The 18,375-nt window shown below is 41.4% G+C and overlaps 2 protein-coding genes across 6 annotated transcripts in view; one reads left to right on the plus strand and one right to left on the minus strand.

Annotated features, from left to right (window-relative positions):
- The window catches only part of ARMC10 (armadillo repeat containing 10), a 19,747-nt gene extending 16,805 nt beyond the window's left edge, over positions 1–2,942 (plus strand). The window contains exons 5-6 of the mRNA XM_040472856.1: positions 929–1,000; positions 1,890–2,942. Coding sequence (XP_040328790.1) covers positions 929–1,000; positions 1,890–2,141 — 324 coding nt within the window. The 3' untranslated portion in view covers positions 2,142–2,942. The remainder of the gene's footprint in view (positions 1–928; positions 1,001–1,889) is intronic.
- Positions 2,943–4,722: 1,780 nt separating this feature from the next.
- The window catches only part of NAPEPLD (N-acyl phosphatidylethanolamine phospholipase D), a 44,824-nt gene continuing 31,171 nt past the window's right edge, over positions 4,723–18,375 (minus strand). For 4 of the 5 annotated variants that reach the window (XM_040472851.1, XM_040472854.1, XM_040472850.1 and 1 more), the window contains exons 3-5: positions 12,747–13,393; positions 9,870–9,984; positions 4,723–6,438 (exon numbers count right to left, since the gene is read on the minus strand). In XM_040472851.1, the coding sequence (XP_040328785.1) occupies positions 6,310–6,438; positions 9,870–9,984; positions 12,747–13,393 (891 nt within the window). In that variant the 3' untranslated portion in view covers positions 4,723–6,309. The remainder of the gene's footprint in view (positions 6,439–9,869; positions 9,985–12,746; positions 13,394–18,375) is intronic. The other variant, XM_040472855.1, reaches the window with a different exon arrangement.

Below are 18,375 nucleotides of genomic sequence, written 5' to 3' on the forward strand. Positions count from 1 at the left end.
GGTCACGATCTCGCGGTCCGTGAGTTCGAGCCCCGCGTCAGGCTCTGGGCTGATGGCTCAGAGCCTGGAGCCTGTTTCCGAGTCTGTGTCTTCCTCTCTCTCTGCCCCTCCCCCGTTCATGCTCTGTCTCTCTCTGTCCCAAAAATAAATAAACGTTGAAAAAAAAAAAATTAAAAAAAAAAAAAAAAAAAAGAAAAGGGCCATATTTTTATCTAGTCTCGGTAACTGAACTGCTCCAAGATTTTCATACTTTAAATAGAAATAAACCAAGCTTTGAGAGATTCTTTTTTTGTTCCAAAGATTGTATTTCACTTACCAGTAATCATAATAAAGCTCATTTATGAAACAGATGTTAAGTTTATTACCATGGGTTGGGGGTTGGGTAGGCAATGAGACATTCAGAATCTCTTCCCTGACGATGTACTTGAAAAAGTAAGGTTTAAATAAGCCTGCTGGGGGCGCCTGGGTGGCGCAGTCGGTTAAGCGTCCGACTTCAACCAGGTCACGATCTCATGGTCCGTGAGTTCGAGCCCCGCGTCGGGCTCTGGGCTGATGGCTCAGAGCCTGGAGCCTGTTTCTGATTCTGTGTCTCCCTCTCTCTCTGCCCCTCCCCCGTTCATGCTCTGTCTCTCTCTGTCCCAAAAATAAATAAACGTTGAAAAAAAAAAAAATTTTTTTTAAATAAATAAATAAATAAATAAGCAATCCTGCTGTGTGAGAAGTGCTCCCGGAGTGCGCCAGGTGTGGAAGAGGAGAGAGGCCCTCACAAGATGCACGCAGAGAGGGCTCTGTGGGGCAAAGGATTTGAGCCAGACCCGGAAGCCCGGGCAGGACTTTAGAATGTGACCGCAGTGAGAGGGCAGTATTGCCGGGAAGGGAAAATCCACGCTCACTGGTCTGAAACAAACCAGTATTATTCTTATTTCAGGTTCAAGTTTTGAAGCTGCTTGTGAATTTATCTGAAAATCCAGCCATGGCAGAAGGACTCCTTGGTGCCCAAGTAAGTAGTTTACATATTTGTTTTGTAAGTATACAAATATATAGATTTGGCCTAGAGAGATTTATCCAACATGTTAACAGATTTTTTTAATTTGGTTCTTTTTGCCTATATATGAATTTCCCAAATTTTCTGTAATGAACATATTTTCCTTTTAAAAATCATTTTGGAAAAGTTCTCCCTGACAGTAATAAATTATAATTGTTCTGCCTGTCCATTTTGGGGTACCAGTATGTCATCACGTCTCCTATACTTGACCTACTTGTGTTCACATGTATCTTCACATCCACTGAAACACTAGTCTTCACCTACCTAGTCCCCAGGATGTGCCAGATGCCGGGCTGAGTGCCAGGACACACCAGTGGGCGCACGTGGCATGGTGCCTGTCCTCGTGGAGCTTGTGAGAAGAGACAAAAATATGTAACAAAATAAGATCACTAAAAGCTGTGATAAGTGTTCTGAAGAAAGCAAAGGCGGTACTAATAGCAAACAGGCGTCAACTCCTGTAAAGGAGGGAACCTGTGACAGTGACCTCATCCATGTGCCCCATGCTCATGCCCACAGTGTGCAGTGGGCAGCAAATGTCTGGGGAGTTGATGAGCTCCCGTGAGGAAACTTGGACCTTAAAAAGGATATGGGTGTTTTTCCAAATGACTACAATCTAGGACTCTAAGAAAACAGAATTTTTCAGCTAAAACTACGAAGCCTCTTTTTTTCCATTGGTATACAGTATAGGGGTGCATTAAGATTTTACATTTATGTTAGGTGATTTTAGGGATAATTTTCTATGACAAGATTTTTTTAAATGTATTCAGTGTAGTTTTCAAGTGGGAAAATATACATGAAAAATATTTTCAAAAATTTAAAAAATAGTCATTGTTTCCTATTTCAGGTGGATTCATCATTTCTTTCCCTTTATGACGGCCATGTGGCAAAGGAGATCCTTCTTCGGGTTCTTACGCTATTTCAGAATATAAATAACTGCTGCAAAAAAGAAGGCTGTTCAGCTATGCAGCCTACTTTCCCTAAAGGTTCACTGTTTTTCCTGTTATACGGAGAAGAATGTGCCCAGAAAATGAGAGCTTTAGTTGATCACCATGATGCAGACGTGAAGGAAAAGGTAACAGTATTACCAAAATTCTAATTGGTCCTATTTTTCATCTTCCTTACCAAGGGAGCTGAAATTCTTTTCACCTGCTGAATTTAAATGGTAATTTCCTCATTAACACATTTCAACATTAACACAACATAACTTGCCATGGTCTTCTGGTTTATTTTGAACCATTTTATTGATACCAAATGAAGAGCTTGTTCTGAAAGCATGTCTTTTTATTTTGCCGTTTGTGGAGTTTACTTCAATTATTTCCTCTACGTGACATGACAGTTTTCTTTTTTATGTGTAAGCTTACCTGCCCTTAGAAGTGATGTGCAGTTACTTGTCTGAGACCCCATTAGTGTGTGATTAATTAGTTCGTCGGGGCTGCTGCAGGAATGACCTTGTTCTCGTGGTAGAGCTCCTGAGCCTTTGAGGCCACCCCCCAGCCCAGCCATACCACATGCTTCCAGAAGTCTGTTCCCAGCATTAGAGTTTAGTCTGAGTTGGTGAAAACTCTCCCCATCCTTACCACTCCCACTCAGTACACCAGCCTGTGAAGATGCCGTGTATAATCAAATGTCCATCCACAGGCAACTGGTTAAGTCACTTACCTAATCTTAGAAGAAATAAGCAAGTCTGAATGTGCTCATGTGGAAAGGCATCCATGAAATAGGCATGTGTTTTTTAAATGAACAATTTATGCTTCCATCCAGAGAGAATATTTTCTAGAATGATAACCAAGATGGGACTGAGGAAAGGTCTTTTCTATGTTTACCCTTCAATTGTCTGAATTTTACTATGAGCATAAGTTTTATAATTTTTTAAATAAAAAGGAAGAGTTCATACACATTTTCTCTTGATAGTACTTTATTCATTAATTTTCATCCATATTTTAGAGATTTTCACATATTGTAAATTTTTATTCCATAAGCTATAACAACTTATTAATAGATTTCCATTCAGCCAGGTTTTATAATGTTCAAGTTCATAACCATCACCATGCTTAGTATTAAGTAAACCAGTATGCAAGCAGAAGTTTTCCTACTCCAGGTAGTTAAGGCAAAGCCGTACGAGTACTTTAAGTTCATTCGTAAATATGTGGATTTCCATAGGAAGTCACAGATCCTCAAACAGAAAAATGTGTATTTTCAGGCTTATCCCAATATAGAAATCAAACTTGGAAGAATTACTTTTAGAGTAGAAAAAGGATTCAGTATTAAGGTGAAAACATGGAAGTTCCCAGGTGGCTATAGCAGTAACGTGTATATGCTAAGAACACTACTTAGGTTTGCATCACTGATGAATAAAAGTACTAATTCCCTGAAAGGCACATTTCTTTATAACGAATTTTTTAAAAATCTGCCTTCGTTAGTGAAAATCAAAGTGTGCACATGATAAAAACTAGGATTTGGCTTTAATGTGCTTTGGCAGCACTGGATTCTAAAACCCCGCATCTTCTTTCCTCTTTTTAGTTTGAATAGATCATCCCATTTCCTGGAGATCAGAGCATTAGGTCTGAAATGTGAAAATACACAAACGGATCTAGGTTGGTGCAGATCATGGCATATCTTGGCTTTTCTCAGGATTGCCCCCCACTGGGCGATCCCACCCTCCAGGCAGGGAGGAACATCAAGGGGTTCCCCAGGAGAAGGAATCCTCAATCAAATCTCACATGTTCGAATGGGTGCCAAAGAGCAAAATAAAACTGATCAAGATCGAGTAAAAGGTATTACCGCAGAGGTTAGAATGAATAGAGGCTAAAGAGTGCATCTGGCTTTTCAAAATTTGGTTTTGTTTTGAATTTTTTTTTTTTTCAACGTTTATTTATTTTTGGGACAGAGAGAGACAGAGCATGAACGGGGGAGGGGCAGAGAGAGAGGGAGACACAGAATCGGAAACAGGCTCCAGGCTCCGAGCCATCAGCCCAGAGCCCGACGCGGGGCTCAAACTCACGGACCGCGAGATCGTGACCTGGCTGAAGTCGGACGCTTAACCGACTGCGCCACCCAGGCGCCCCTTGGTTTTGTTTTGTACATAAACGTACAAATGTAGCTAAGTGAGACAATGGAAATCAATAGAACGAGACTGTACAAGGAGACCTGAAGCTCGATGTACTTAACAAAATGTCAACACAGAAAGAATGTGAATGGTAATAAAAATTAAAGCTTGTGAGGAGGCAGGCCTAATTCAGTGGAACTAGAACATAATTTAAAGTGCTCAGAGCCCCGCAGTTACACAGTGCATATGAATACAGAAATGATGTTAAGGCCATTCATGGAGCAAATTAAGATGAGCTTGGTCTGCTTCAGAGAGCAGAGGCAAGAGATGCGCGTTGAATGCAGCGTGCAACAGAAGGAGGGCGACTGCGTGAACACAGCCAGTGTCAGGGCACCAGGCCCCAAAACTAATCCACCATCAACCTAACTTCTCCATTCCCATCTGCTTGCTAGAATGTTCCTTCGGAGTGAAAGGTTTATGGTGGTTTAGTTTTTGTTTTCCTGAAGGTTATCTTACGGGGAAATTTTTTGTGCTTTAGTGCCTCCAAATCACATACATTCACACACATTATATACACATTTCCCCCTGACAGATTTGCATCTTTGTAAGATAAAAAATGCTAAATTTTGAGGAAGATCATTTACATTTATTTTGGCTATTACTCCCCAAATTTACAAAATGAGCTGAAGTTGTTAATCCTCACTGTTTCATGTCCTAGGTACAGACGCTTGAATCTGCAATGGGAATGATACGCGACCAAAAGCATGAGCCTAGTTTTAGCTTTCAGATCTCTAGTAGGCAGTGAGGTCTTAAGAAATAATTTTCTCCCTTATATTTTCAAAGTGCTTTTTAAAATATCACTATTCACATTTTTTTGGAGGTAGGTCAAAATTATCCTCTTGTTGCACATGAGGAAACTGAGGCACAGTGAGTGTAGGTGACTTGTGGCAGGATACACAGAAAACCGTAGTGGAAGCAGGATTAAAATTCCAATTAAGTAGCTAACAGGTGGCATGCATAGATGTGTACGTGAAAATAAATAGAATAGTGCCCGTGTAGCATATGCTGTAAAAACCTACTTTGATTATTCTGCAAATGAAATTTATTTCACTGAGACTGGGGAGCAGGAAGATGGGATGGGCCTCTAATGTACCTCATTGGCTCTGAGGAATGTTCAGAGCAATCAAGCAATCCCAGGGCCCTTACGGGACTAAACTCAGGTCACCTAATTCCTAGAATTACTTTTAAACTGCTAGTATTCCGTGCTAGCTTAGTAAAAGCAGAATTGTGCGTATGGGTCATTTAATATAAAAATATAAGACCTCTGAATCATGTAAAACATAAATTATTTATAAATCTTATTGATACATCGAGGGTTGGAGCTACGAACCCCCCCGGGGGGGGGGGATGAGTAGGTGGAGAGAAAAGAGAATATAGAAGGAATTGTTAACATTTTAAGATCTGCATTTATCTTTGTAAAATACTATTTCCTTTCAGTGATCTTTGTGTTCAGGTCTGACTTGTAGATTAAAAATAGAAAATGTCATCAATCATGTCCTCATAACCACACTCTCCCTTCCTCTGCCCAACTCAGGCAGCTTCTGATTTGGGGACTGGGGATGTGCAACAAAATATATCATTCCTCTTTGAAACAATGATGTCTTTAAAAACGGTAACTTAGCCCAATCTCCTGTGGTTTTATACTTAAAAAAATAAATCATTCAACATTTGGCATATAAGCTAATGTGGACAGAACAACAAGAAATGCTGTAAGCAGGTAGGTGTCCATTCCATCACTTACTCTAATGTGAATTAAGAAGTTTAGATGTGCAGACTCAAACCATCTAGGTAGACAGATTTAACCTGTAGAAGGCCCTTCACCAGAAGGACAGAAAGAAGACTTTAAAATCAGTTTTCCTAACTTCCAAATTCTACCACTAAAGCATAATCCTTTAAAAAAAATTCCATTTCAGTGCTTCTACCATTGAGACAGGATTCAAATTCCCCTCTGCCAATTCAGTATTTAAATGACCCACCTCTGAACTCTTCTTTATATGAACTGGCATTTGGAGTAGCAAGCAAGCTGTCACACAAAACATACAACACAAACTTATAGAAGTGGTTTACAAATGTAAAACATCCTAATATTCATGAATTTCTTAGTCTTTCCTAGAAGCTTAGAGGATACCTTTTTCACTAAAAGCTCACATGCTCACATTCATTCAGAGTTTTCATCGTCAGTATGGAGGTATCTGGATTCTCCATGCTTCAAGACAAAAAAATCTTCAGTCTTAAGTCCGTATCTTCCTAGAGCCTCACTCAGTTTCACTGGGGGCTCTAAGTAATGCTGGCAGAGGGCACACAGAAAACAATGGAAAAGGATTAACCTTGCAAATATTGGGGGGTTATTTCAAATGAGAGTTGAAACTAAAATAACATATGCCTACTTAAAATAATGTCTTTTCATTCAAGCATTAGCAAAATGAGCCAATCACATTTTCTAATATAGTCATTAACAGAAATATATTATCTGTCCAGATACCATGAGTGTCAAATTTGGTGCCAACTTAGATTGAACATCACTAGATTGCATGAAACCTGATGACCCTTTCACTACATGAAATTCCAGTCTAAATGGAATCAATGCCAAAGATAGGATTACAGAATTAGATATTACCAACATTTTTTAAGAATATGGAGGTTTAGGGGGGCGCCTGGGTGGCGCAGTCGGTTGGCGTCCGACTTCAGCCAGGTCACGATCTCGCGGTCCGTGAGTTCGAGCCCCGCGTCGGGCTCTGGGCTGATGGCTCAGAGCCTGGAGCCTGTTTCCGATTCTGTGTCTCCCTCTCTCTCTGCCCCTCCCCCGTTCATGCTCTGTCTCTCTCTGTCCCAAAAATAAATAAAAACGTTGAAAAAAAATTAAAAAAAAAAAAGAATATGGAAGTTTAGGGAGCACCTGGGTGGCTCAGTTGGTTAAGCGTCCAACTAGCTGAGATCATAATCTCAGTCTGTGACTCTGAGCCCCACGCCAGGGTCTGTGCTGACAGCTCCGATCCTGGAGCCTGCTTCAGATTCTGTGTCTCCCTCTCTGCCCCTCCTCTGCTCACACTTGCTCACGCTCTCAAAAATAACATTAAAAAAAGGTTTTTTTAATAAAGAATATGGAAGCTTAGGTTTAAGAGTGTAAGCAAATGCTGGAGAAAGATTTTTGGCTCCTAGAAGGTTGTCACCCTCAAATCCCTAGGCAAATATCGACACTGTAGTCTACAGAGTATAAGAGGGACCCAGAGAACAAAATCTGGTAGCATTTCCCCCATTTCCCCTTGTTTCCTATTTTTTTCCTTTATTCAAAGATTCTTTTTTTTCTCAATTTCAATTAGAAAACCTGTGGGGCACTTGGATGGCTCAGTCAGTTAAGCATCTGACTTGATTTCAGCTCAGGTCATGATCTCAGGGTTTGTGGGATTGAGCCCCGAGTCAGGCTCTGCACTGACAGCGTTGAGTCTGGTTAGGACTCTCTCTCTCCCCCTCTGTCCCTTCCATGCTGGCTCACTCTCTCAATAAAACAAAACAAAACAAAACAAAACAAAAAACCCTTCTAAGTGGCTCATGCTAGCACTTTAGTCCCACAAGGGAGGTAAAAATGCCCCACAGCCATACAACAACTATGAATCAAGCAAGACAGCAGATCAGAGGTAAGAGTTAAGTGGTGTAAGAAGCACCCAACACTCTGATTCCATTAAGGGCTAGGCAACCAGCTGAGACAACTCTAATTCCCTTTTAAAGGGTCACTGTTTTATGATCTCCAATAGGTTAAAAGGTAGCATATCTTATGTAATGCCTGAAATGTTTCCACCAAAACGAGTGCGTTAAGTTTTAGTACTTACATAACATCATGCAGGAAATTGACTCATAATTCCCTAGATAATTAGATGTTGCTATATGTACACAATTTTTTTAAGTGTTGCCAGGTTAAGGACATCCCTTGGTCAGCTTATAGTAAGCAGCTATTATAACTACTTTTATGCAAATCATTTTAAAGTGTTTACTCATAGGGTAAACATCCAAAAATTCTGTGGTCTTTGTAATTTAACAAATTCATAGTTGTCAGGTTTATGCAACTCATGTCAGAATGTGAACACATTCTAAATTGCTAGGACTTTATGGAGTTGTAGGTTTCATTAAGAAATAAAGATGGAGGTTAGATTTATAACAGGAATGATTCTTGAAAGCTGAATAACTAATGAAGTCTGAGGTTTTCTACCTTTTCCTTATCTTCCCCATCTCAGTAAAGAGCATGAGCATCTTCCCCGTTAAGTTAAAAACCTAGGGAGTCATCCGTGATTCCTCTTTTTGAATGGGTTTGAAAAAATACTATTACTTCATCTAAGGCTCTGTGTATGTCATATATGGAATACATATCTATGGGTATGGAATGAACATACACAGTTATATACACATAGAATAAGAAATTGCCACCGAATAGTATGGTATGCCACTGGGAAGCAGTATCCAATTTCCTTTTCAAATACACACACATACTCCTGTTCCCCTTCATCCTCCCCTGGCCCTGTGGTCATTCATTTGTTTGCTCCATTCCATCTCCCCCTAGCGTGGCTCGGGGTTGCTGCATCATGGGACGGGAATCCTAACTGGGGGCAGTAGGGGTGGGCAGGCAGTGTAACTACAGAAAAAGATACAACTTAGGGAGACGGCAGGCCAGAAATCAGGCAGAGGGAGTGCCTAGAACAGCCTGAAATCACAGGGTTCCTGCAGAGAGGCCCTGGGATGTGGAAGAGGCCACACAAAGCAAAGTAGGAGAAGCCAAGTTCAACTTTTTTTTTCTTTTGAGAGAGAAAGAGTGTTTGCGAGCGGGGAAGAAAGGCAGGGTGGGGGGAGATGGGAGAGAGAATCCTAAGCAGCCTCCACACAGCACAGAGCCCAACGTGGGGCTCAATCTCACAACCCTGGGATCATGACCTGAGCCGAAATCAAGAGTTGGATGCTTAATCGACTGAGCTAACCAGGTGCCCCTTGCCCATCCACTTCTAAATTTTTACTTAGGACAGGTCCCAGATCCAAGAAAAGAGAAAACATTTTTTGCTGAGGAAAAAAATCAGTCAGGAATAAAGCCACCATTTATCCATTGCCTGGCACAGAGCAGACACTCACTGTTTACTGGATGAATAACATTCCTGAAAATTCCAGGCTGTCCAGCCTCACTTCCCCCGTTGTCCTCCACATCACATCCATACACTCACTGTTCCCCTCACTTGCTGCCTCTAAGTCTATGCTCTGCCCCTTAGTCCTCTTGAAATGCCTTCTCACAGCCACATTCAGATGTCACCTCTCCCATAAAGCCCTCCCTGATCCCTCCAAATCAAACATGTGACTCTTGAGAGCACTTTATTTCACCATGAAGCAGTCAGTCCTTTCAACACATTTTAGAGTTATGTACACAGCTTACATCTTCTGCTGTAACAAAAGCCACCTTGAGAGGGAAGACATGGTTCATTTTTCTGTTTTCCAAGATTATACCTGTTTTAGTTATATAAACCCATGCTTCCAAAAGAACAGCGTGTAATGAGGTTGTTGGTTTTTTTTTTTTTTCACTGTATATAAATACGGTTTTACTAATGTGGTTTATTCCCTTAATTCATTTGAGGACTGTGCAGGTTCTCATTCTTGTCTGATCTCTGAACACACTGCAAGGTGTGCTGATCCCAGGATCCTCTCAGGTCAAACACATAACGAAAGTTACTTTTATCACAAACTCACCTCATTTGCTAAGGCAAAAGTTCCCCAGTGAATTGCCACAGATTTCTTTGTCTGAACATCGATGTGAATCCTTACAGCTTCTTCTGGGTCTATATGCTGGTATTTCATAAACCACCTGATAAAACAGCAATTTATTAATTCTGGCCTTTGAAATGTGCACTAAGTTATAATTACTGCTTCATCTAATCAACCTTTAAGGTTATGCACAGGAGTAAGACATTAGGCAAAAACATCTGTTTTGAGCCCACTTTCCTGCTGGAAAAAAAGCAAAAATCTTACTTGCACAAACCTAGTGACGCCACAGCTAAGTCTCAAGCAAAACTCCCCTTTGAAACGTAAGATGTTGTTTCATGTGTATTTGATTTTACTGATGATTTATTCTAAAGGTAGGTCTTAATCATTAAAAAGGTATTTTGCAATCTTGATATGAATCAAAGAAACTGGATAATGGATAAATGACTAGAAACCAAAAGTGCAATTCAAAAGAACCTAAATTGCTGAAACCGTTTTTAATACATGAAGCAAAAAGCAAAAATTAGGGCATAAAATTGAAAAACTGGGAGCAAAAAATACCCAATTACCATTCAAGGATTTTATTTGAGCATCCTACAGCTGAACAGTGAGGCGTAGGATTGAGCAAGCACAGGGTACACCCTGGGGACTGAACAAAGAGAGTGTGGAAACAGTGTAAGGCTGCCGAATGCCTGTGAAAGAGTGGGGCTCAGGAGGCAGTGGCCTGCACGGTGACCCCTCCCAGCTCGACCAGCTGCTGGGAATGTGGATCTCAGCTCTGCTACTGCCAGCTCTGCTGCAGTTAAGACTCATGGACATGGATTTGACACAGGTGCTTCTGGATTTTAGACAACACAGCATGGAAAAGCTATCCATCTCCAACAGCTAAAGGGCTGTTATTTACTGTTAGGAGCTGCTGGGCCTCCTGGGAGCCTAGGAACAAAGCCACTGTGTTCTCCTCAACAGCAGACTAGAGAAGTACTATTCTGCCCTATTTCCTGACACTCGGAATTCGGGGCAGGATCAAAACAGTTTTTGGTGTTTCTGTTGGATTTTTTTTTTTAATTCCTACAACAAATCAAAGGAATTTGCTTTCCACCTTCATGTCTACCTGAAATAAATGTAAAGTTTTTATTTTGGTGTAAAAGTTACAATAAAAACATCCTGGGCACCTGGCTGGCTCAGCATGCAATTCTTCACATCAGGGTCATGAGTTCAAGCCCCACATTGGGTGCAGAGCTTACATTAAAAAAATAAAAAAAAAACGGGGTGGTGGTGTGCCTGGCTGGCTTAGTGAGTTAGGCATCTGACTCTTGAATCAGCTCAGGTCGTGATCTCAGAGTCGTGAATTCAAGCCCTGCATTGGACTCTCCGCTGGGTGTGAAGCCTACTTGAAAGCAAAACGAAACAAAACACACAAAACTTCCTAACCGACCTGGATGGAATACATAGACCATACTATAATGTAAGTATGAACGTTACAGGTCTACTACTGAAAGCCATTTTGGTGTAATCATTTCACATTTAGAGAGTACTCTGAAGTTGTTGGTAACCTTATTTCTAAACCTGTCAGTACTGACCAGAGCAATGGATTACACAGTAGAGGCTACCACACTTTAATTTTCTTAGAGCAAATTCTGCCCTCCTGGCTTTCACCCATCTTAAGACAGCTACAGTGCAGCAGGAAGAGGGAATTCTGTGAGTGAATTTGTGTAGTTAATCCGTACACATTCTACCATCCCATATATATGATCTTTATAGACTGTGACACAGGAAGAGTTTTCATAATTACAAATGAGATATTCTAATACAGTAGGAACATATACTGAGGAAAGATCAATACTATATGAAATTGGTTTGAAAACAGGATGTTTTGAGATTTCATTAGAATTATAGTGGAAAAATGTAGTTCAAGCACTACTACAGATTCATAATATTTTAAAATAAGGTAAAAGTGTCCAGCCTTTTAAACTAGAAAAAAAGGGAGAAAGAAGCAAGCATTCATAAAGATAGTGAAGAAATGGTTTTTAGTGAATCTTAAAAGCTAAATACATGTAACAAAATCAGATGGAAACTAATCATCGGATTTGCTCAATTCATTTTTGAACTAGTGTTTTACTGCTTGTAGGATTGCTGAAATAAAATGCCATCATACATACAATTCTGTATCTGTGCATGTACTTTAGTGTTTAACTTGTTCTTGTCACCCAGTTAGCTGAAATCTAACTGAATTCTTTGAAGTCGCTTCTCTTTTCCTTAGACAAGATGAAATAGAACACAGGCAGGGCTGGGTCTCCTCAGTCTCCAGTGCAAGTGTGACCTTTAAATTGCTCTGACTGTGGGCGAGGGGCATGCCGTGGGGTCACTGCCACATTAACTTCAGTACAGACTGAAGTAACACCATTGCAAGGGACTGATTGCTAGCTTTCCTCACCTTTTCTCTGCCAAACACAGGAGGGCTACAGGCTGGGGACAGGTGCACACCAGATGTGAAGTGAAAGGTAGTTATGTAGCATGTCCTCCATGTGAAGAACGTGAGCTAGGTTTGATTACTGGCTGGTAGGTTCAACTTAAGTCAGAACTGAATGCCAACTTGTAGCTAGGTTATGGCGATTCTTTAAACCTTGGTCCATCTTTCTGTGTGATATAATTTCTGATTCTGAGTAATTACTTAATGGTATGATTGAAACGCTTTCAAAAGAAATTTAATTGAATCTGACCCACCACCCCCCAATAATAGCCACCACCACCAAAAGTCCACCAGCAAAATCAGAAAGGAGATCACAAATGACCACAAACTCAACTACTTCATAGTTGAGGCCACTTATTACATAGCAGGGCTGCCATCCTGGGAAGTGTACATACCTTGGTTCATACGCTCCGATGGGAATAGCTGCAAGGTCAAAAGGTCCAAACCTTTTTCCTATCTCTTCAAAGGCAGGGCAATAGCCAGTGTCTCCTGCAAAAAAAAATCGGCTCCAAGGCCCCAAGACAGACCAGCTGCCCCACAGAACCTTGTTGTCATCCACGAGAGTCCTTTTGCACCAGTGCTGGGAAGGCGTAAAGACAAAGGTGACCTTATCGTGTCCGGGGACACAATTCTCCTCCCACCAGTCCAGCTCGATCACATTCTCACAGCCACACTTCTGCATCCAGTCGAGGAGACCCAAAGGCACAAACCATCGCAACTCCTGACCAAATCGTTCATTCAGAGCGATGACAGAATTGTAGTCCAGGTGGTCATAGTGGTTGTGACTGATAAGGACAGCATCTATCGGGGGGAGTTCACCTATGGTGCACGGGGGACGACGGAACCGCTTCGGACCCATGTGCTGCGATGGTGACGCACGGGAGCTAAAGACGGGGTCTGTGAGAAATATGAGCTCGTCCATTTCCACCATGACTGTCGCATGTCCCAGCCATGTGACTCTGAGGCCAGCTTCCCGCACCCCAGCTTCTTCGGGGTCATTGATAAAATACGGCCTCAGCACTGGAAGCTCTTTATCAAGTTCCTATGCACAGAAAGAAAGGGAGAAAAGCAGCTGTTAGTGGGGGGGATAAAAGGTATCACAACATATTTGGACTCTGATTACAGAGAGAAAGGCTATTTGGGGAGAAATGACCTCATTCAATAAATTTGCTATTTTTGCCTTTTGCATGAAAATGCATACCTCTTTCCAAATCTGACTCAGTAATCATGACAGTATCAGGTCGTCTTAGTCCCAGATGCAGTACACAAAGGGAAAATTAAATGTGCAACTTCAAGCATTGCTGAATTTATTTAAAATTTTAGAAGCTCTCTTCTGTAAGTACTGGGAGCAAAACTGTAGCCTAGCTGCAGTCACTCTGCCCCTTTACTTGGCTGGTGCATTTGCTGCTAAAAATGGTGTCAGAAACAGGTGGGCGGGCTCCTGGACAGAGTAAAGAAAACTTACAGCCATTTATTGGTAGACCTTGTATCTCAGATATGAATCTGAGCACACAGAACTCGAAGCAGAGCACTGAGCAAACCCCAGTCACGGACGGCTCTCCTCATTCCTCACCCGTAAGGTTTTCTCCTTCGGATCAAACCAAAGCAGAACATGGTCCCTGCCTATGAGAAGGTGACTGCTTTGGGGGGCAAATAGATGTAAAACAGTAACCAGAACAAAACAGAAGCATTACTTCTTTGGTTATTCTCCATTTTATCCTTACAGAAGCTCTGTTGTAGGGTCACAGTCCTGGCTTTTATAAAACTGTTTTCTAAGTTGTGCTTTAGTATTATGCTCTACTGCTGTATCAAGGTCATTTACAGGAAGACGCCTCATGAACCTGGCCGTGTATGTACTGGAGAGAGGTCTAAATTTAAGACTCAGTAGATCTCCAACCTCCTTCCCCACCTTCTCACTCACCCCAGAAACATTTCTCTCAATCCTCAGTATCAGGAGAAGCTCTTCACCAGAGCAACTGGCCTTATTCATCTGGCCACTGGGAAAACTCGTAACAGTTCATGCTTCCCTCTTTGCACCAGGAAGTTGGGAAAAAGCTACTTCCAACATTGTGCAGGGGATGACAGCACATGTTTCTATACTAACTTTATACTTGGCTTTATTTCTCTACCCTAAGAGTTCTTTTGCTCTTCTCTGTTCATCTGTTTTTTACCGCTACGTGGATTTTTGTAAGTTGCAGCAAATCAGTTTTAACAAGTCTGGTATTGGATAATTATGTAAAATACAAGACACACTACAGCCCAATAAAAAGGAATAAAGAGTCCAGTCGCCTAAGGCGACACAGTAATCTGTGTGAGTTTCCTGACCAATTGACAAGAAGTTCATGATGCAGAGAAAAGGAAGGAGGTCATTTTAGGTGGAGAAAATGCCCAAGCAAAGGCAAAGAGCCAAACAGGAACAAAAGTGGCATTTGGGGACAGGCGACAATCTATGAAGGATGAGAACACAATAAAAGCCTTGAATGCCAGAGACAGGAAGCATCTTAAAAAAAAAAAAAAAAAGGATTTGTCCCAATTTATGTTTAGAGAAAACATTCTGGAATGCAAATGACGACCTGGAGTGTGGTCACAACAGCTGCCATGACAGATGAAGACTGAACAAAGGGGACCGCAGGGAGGTGGAGGCAAGAGAGGGAATGGGGGGAGATGCCAGGAAAGGAAAGCTGAGGTCACAGAGACGGTCTGAATGGGAAAAGGGTCCCGACAGGGGAAGAGAAGGAGCAGCAGAGGTGGAGGGCAATGCAAACACCCTCTAAGCCACCCTAACCCTTAGTTTCCCCATCTGAAAAAGGAGTATAATTGTACCTACACTTCATTGTGGTGGGGACCAACCACATCAGGAGCAGCTGGCACACCGTAAACACTCTGCAAGTATTCCGGAAGGGGAAAGAAACCACAACCTGGACAAACAATCAGGCACCAACTCTGTATTTTTTACCCATTTCCTTGATCACTAAACTGTCTTACTGTCAAACTCAATCCATACACCAGAGCCACCTCAAAAATAGTCTACTTACCATACAACTGTGTCCCTCTACTGACTGACAAAACACAACTCCCCTCCTCGGCCCAGGAGGAAGCCTCTGGTGGATTCCCCCAGTCTTCCTCTCCAGCTGTGTCTCACCCAACTCCTGCAGGGCTGTGTCCCACCGACACTGGGACTGATTCCTGCTCCCAGATAGAGCTCAGGAGCCCTGCACAATACTCAACCCATTTCTCAGGTTAAAATGCCTTCCCTCTGATACCTTTGAGACTTTTAACTACATACCCTTCACGGGGCCAACACCAAGTCTCCACAGACTGGGACAATCACTCCAGCCACTCAACTTCCACCCCACTCTGTTCATGCACCATCCATGGATATTCTGCCCAAACCCTGGATGGGCGTATACAGGACGTATCTCACGTCTTACTCAACTTGGAACCATCCACGGGGCGCAATGCACAGTGCAGGGACAAACACATCATGTGCTCGACAAAATCTGTTGGATGAATGAGTGGAAATTTTTCAGATCTGTTCTCAAAGTTGGTAGGAGTTAGGGCTACTGAACAATAACAAATGTCATGTGGTATACTTATCAACGAGGGAAAAGGGAGAGAATTAATATAAACTGAGTACCTACCGTGTATTAGGCGTCACACTAGGCACATAGTAGTGATGGTGATGAATCATCCAATATGTCAAGTACTTTAGTATAACACAAAATAACACTAACAAGAACTACCATTTATGGAGTGTTAGTCACCATACTAACTACTTCATTAAAAATGTTTAATTTAGGACCAACCATAAAACTGCAGGTAGCTCCTGTTAACTAATGCTACTTTACAGAGGAGAAAACAAATAGTGATGACAGTCACACAAGGTCAGCCCGCTGGCCTCCACACATACTATCTCCCACCACGGGACTCCTAAGTCAGTCCTAATTTTCTCATTTAATACATTAAAAAAAAAAAAAAAAAAAAAAAAAAGCCACAAGTACCAGCCCAGGGATAAGAGATGGATTACTAGGGATACAAGGCAACTATTGGAGATGACAGGATGTACATCATCCTGTGATCTTTTCATGAATATATAAACAAGTCAAAACTCATTCATTGCATTTTTTCAATATGTGGAATTTGAATTGTTATTAAAACCATTTAAAAAATCTTAAGCAGCATCATGTTTAAATAGTGCATCAAAATATCTGTAATAAAATTCCCTGAGAACAGCTGCACCTCTTTTTTGCTCTAAATTTTTTTTTTATTAATTAAAAAAAAATTTTTTTATGCTTATTTTTGGAGAGCGAGTGTGCGTGCAAGCAGGGGAGGGGCAGAGAGAGAGGGAGACATACAATCCAGAGCAAGCTCCAGGCTCTGAGCTGTCAGCACAGAGCCCGATATGTGGGCTCAAACTCCCGAACCACAAGATCATGACCTGAGCCGAAGTTGAATGCCTAACCAACTGAGCCACTCAGGCGTCCCTTTGCTCTAAGTTTTAAAAGCCACGGTATCTTCTGACTAAACCTTTAGCAGAGCACCTCTGGCCGCCTCACCTTGCTCTCCAAACAGAAGATTAACAGGTAAAGTGCTGAAAGAAGCCAGTCACCAAAGACTACAGACTGTATGATCCTATTTATATGAAATGTCCACAAGAGGCAAGTCCGTAGAGACAGAAGATAGATGCGTGATTTCCACGGGATGCAGGAGGGTAAGAGAACTAGGAGCTGCTGAGTAAGGACATGAAGTTTCTTTTTGGGGTAATGAAAATGTATTAAATGTGGGAATGGTTGCACAACTCGGAGTGTACTGAAAACCACTGAACTGTACATTTAAAACAGGTCAGCTGTAGAGTATGTGAATTATAGCTCACCTAAGCTGTTTTTTTTTTTAAAGCAAAGTACTGACAAGACATCTGAATTAAGCAATCACACCATGTTTCTGCATGCCATATGGTTTCTCAGCCCATCACAAAAGAGCACCTTAAAGAATCTGATCTCTAACACTATGTCCCATAATAATCAGTCAACAACTGAGATTCAAAAAAAAGAAATAATAACTTTGTCCTAATGAGAGTTGGTGTTTTTACAATTTTTTTTAAGCAGGCTCCATGTCCAACATGGGGCTTGAACTCATGACCCTGAGATCAAGAGTCACATGTTCTACCGCCTGGCGTGAGCCAGCCAGGCACCCCCTGATAATCAGAGTTTGAAAAAGCAGTTAGAGGAGCACTTGGTTGGCTCAGTTGGTAGGGCATGTGAATACTGATTTCAGGGTTTTAAGTTTGAGCCACATGTTGGGTATAGAGATTATTATTATTTAAGATTTTATTAAAGTTAAAAAAAAAAGCACATAGATGGGGGTAGGGAAATTCTTATTTGAAGAAACCAAGCACTCGCTTGGCATTTTCTTTACTAGGTTAGGACTTTCTTGGCTGGCCTTGCTTTTTAAAGCTGCAACTGGGAAAATCCCTAGGCCCATAATTAACCAGGATACTAGTTAATATTTACTTTTCTTTGGGAAAGGGAAAAATCCTAACATTCATTCAACCACTATTCTTTGCCAGATGCCATAGGTGGGTTCTGTCATCTAACTCTAATGAAGGAGATGTCACTGCCATTTTACAGATACCCAGACGGAGGGGGAGGGGTCACTAAGAAGGTGGCCCAGGGCACACAGCAAGCGCATGCACGCTCACTCAGGAGTGGAACTGAGATCTTCCTGGCTCTAAAGATGCTACCTTTTCATTAAACCATAGCTTTCTCCATGGCATAACTTTTACTTATTAACTTCAAAACAATGAAACCCATATTCTTAATAATATAATTATTTTAAGAATATGTGTGAGCATGAGAGATCTGATGCAAATCTGCTAAAATGTTTTTAAAAATAATTATGTTTAAAGAATTTAGTTAAACCTTTTCTTCCGACTGAAAGTATCTTTTTACTGAGGAAATTCACAGTTTTGCTTTGCAACTCTGATTTAAATAAAAACTATTTTTCTTTTTCACATTTATTTTGCCG

Source organism: Herpailurus yagouaroundi, unplaced genomic scaffold, assembly GCF_014898765.1.
Source record: "Herpailurus yagouaroundi ecotype Mexico unplaced genomic scaffold, PumYag 100, whole genome shotgun sequence".
Taxonomy (NCBI): domain Eukaryota; kingdom Metazoa; phylum Chordata; class Mammalia; order Carnivora; family Felidae; genus Herpailurus; species Herpailurus yagouaroundi.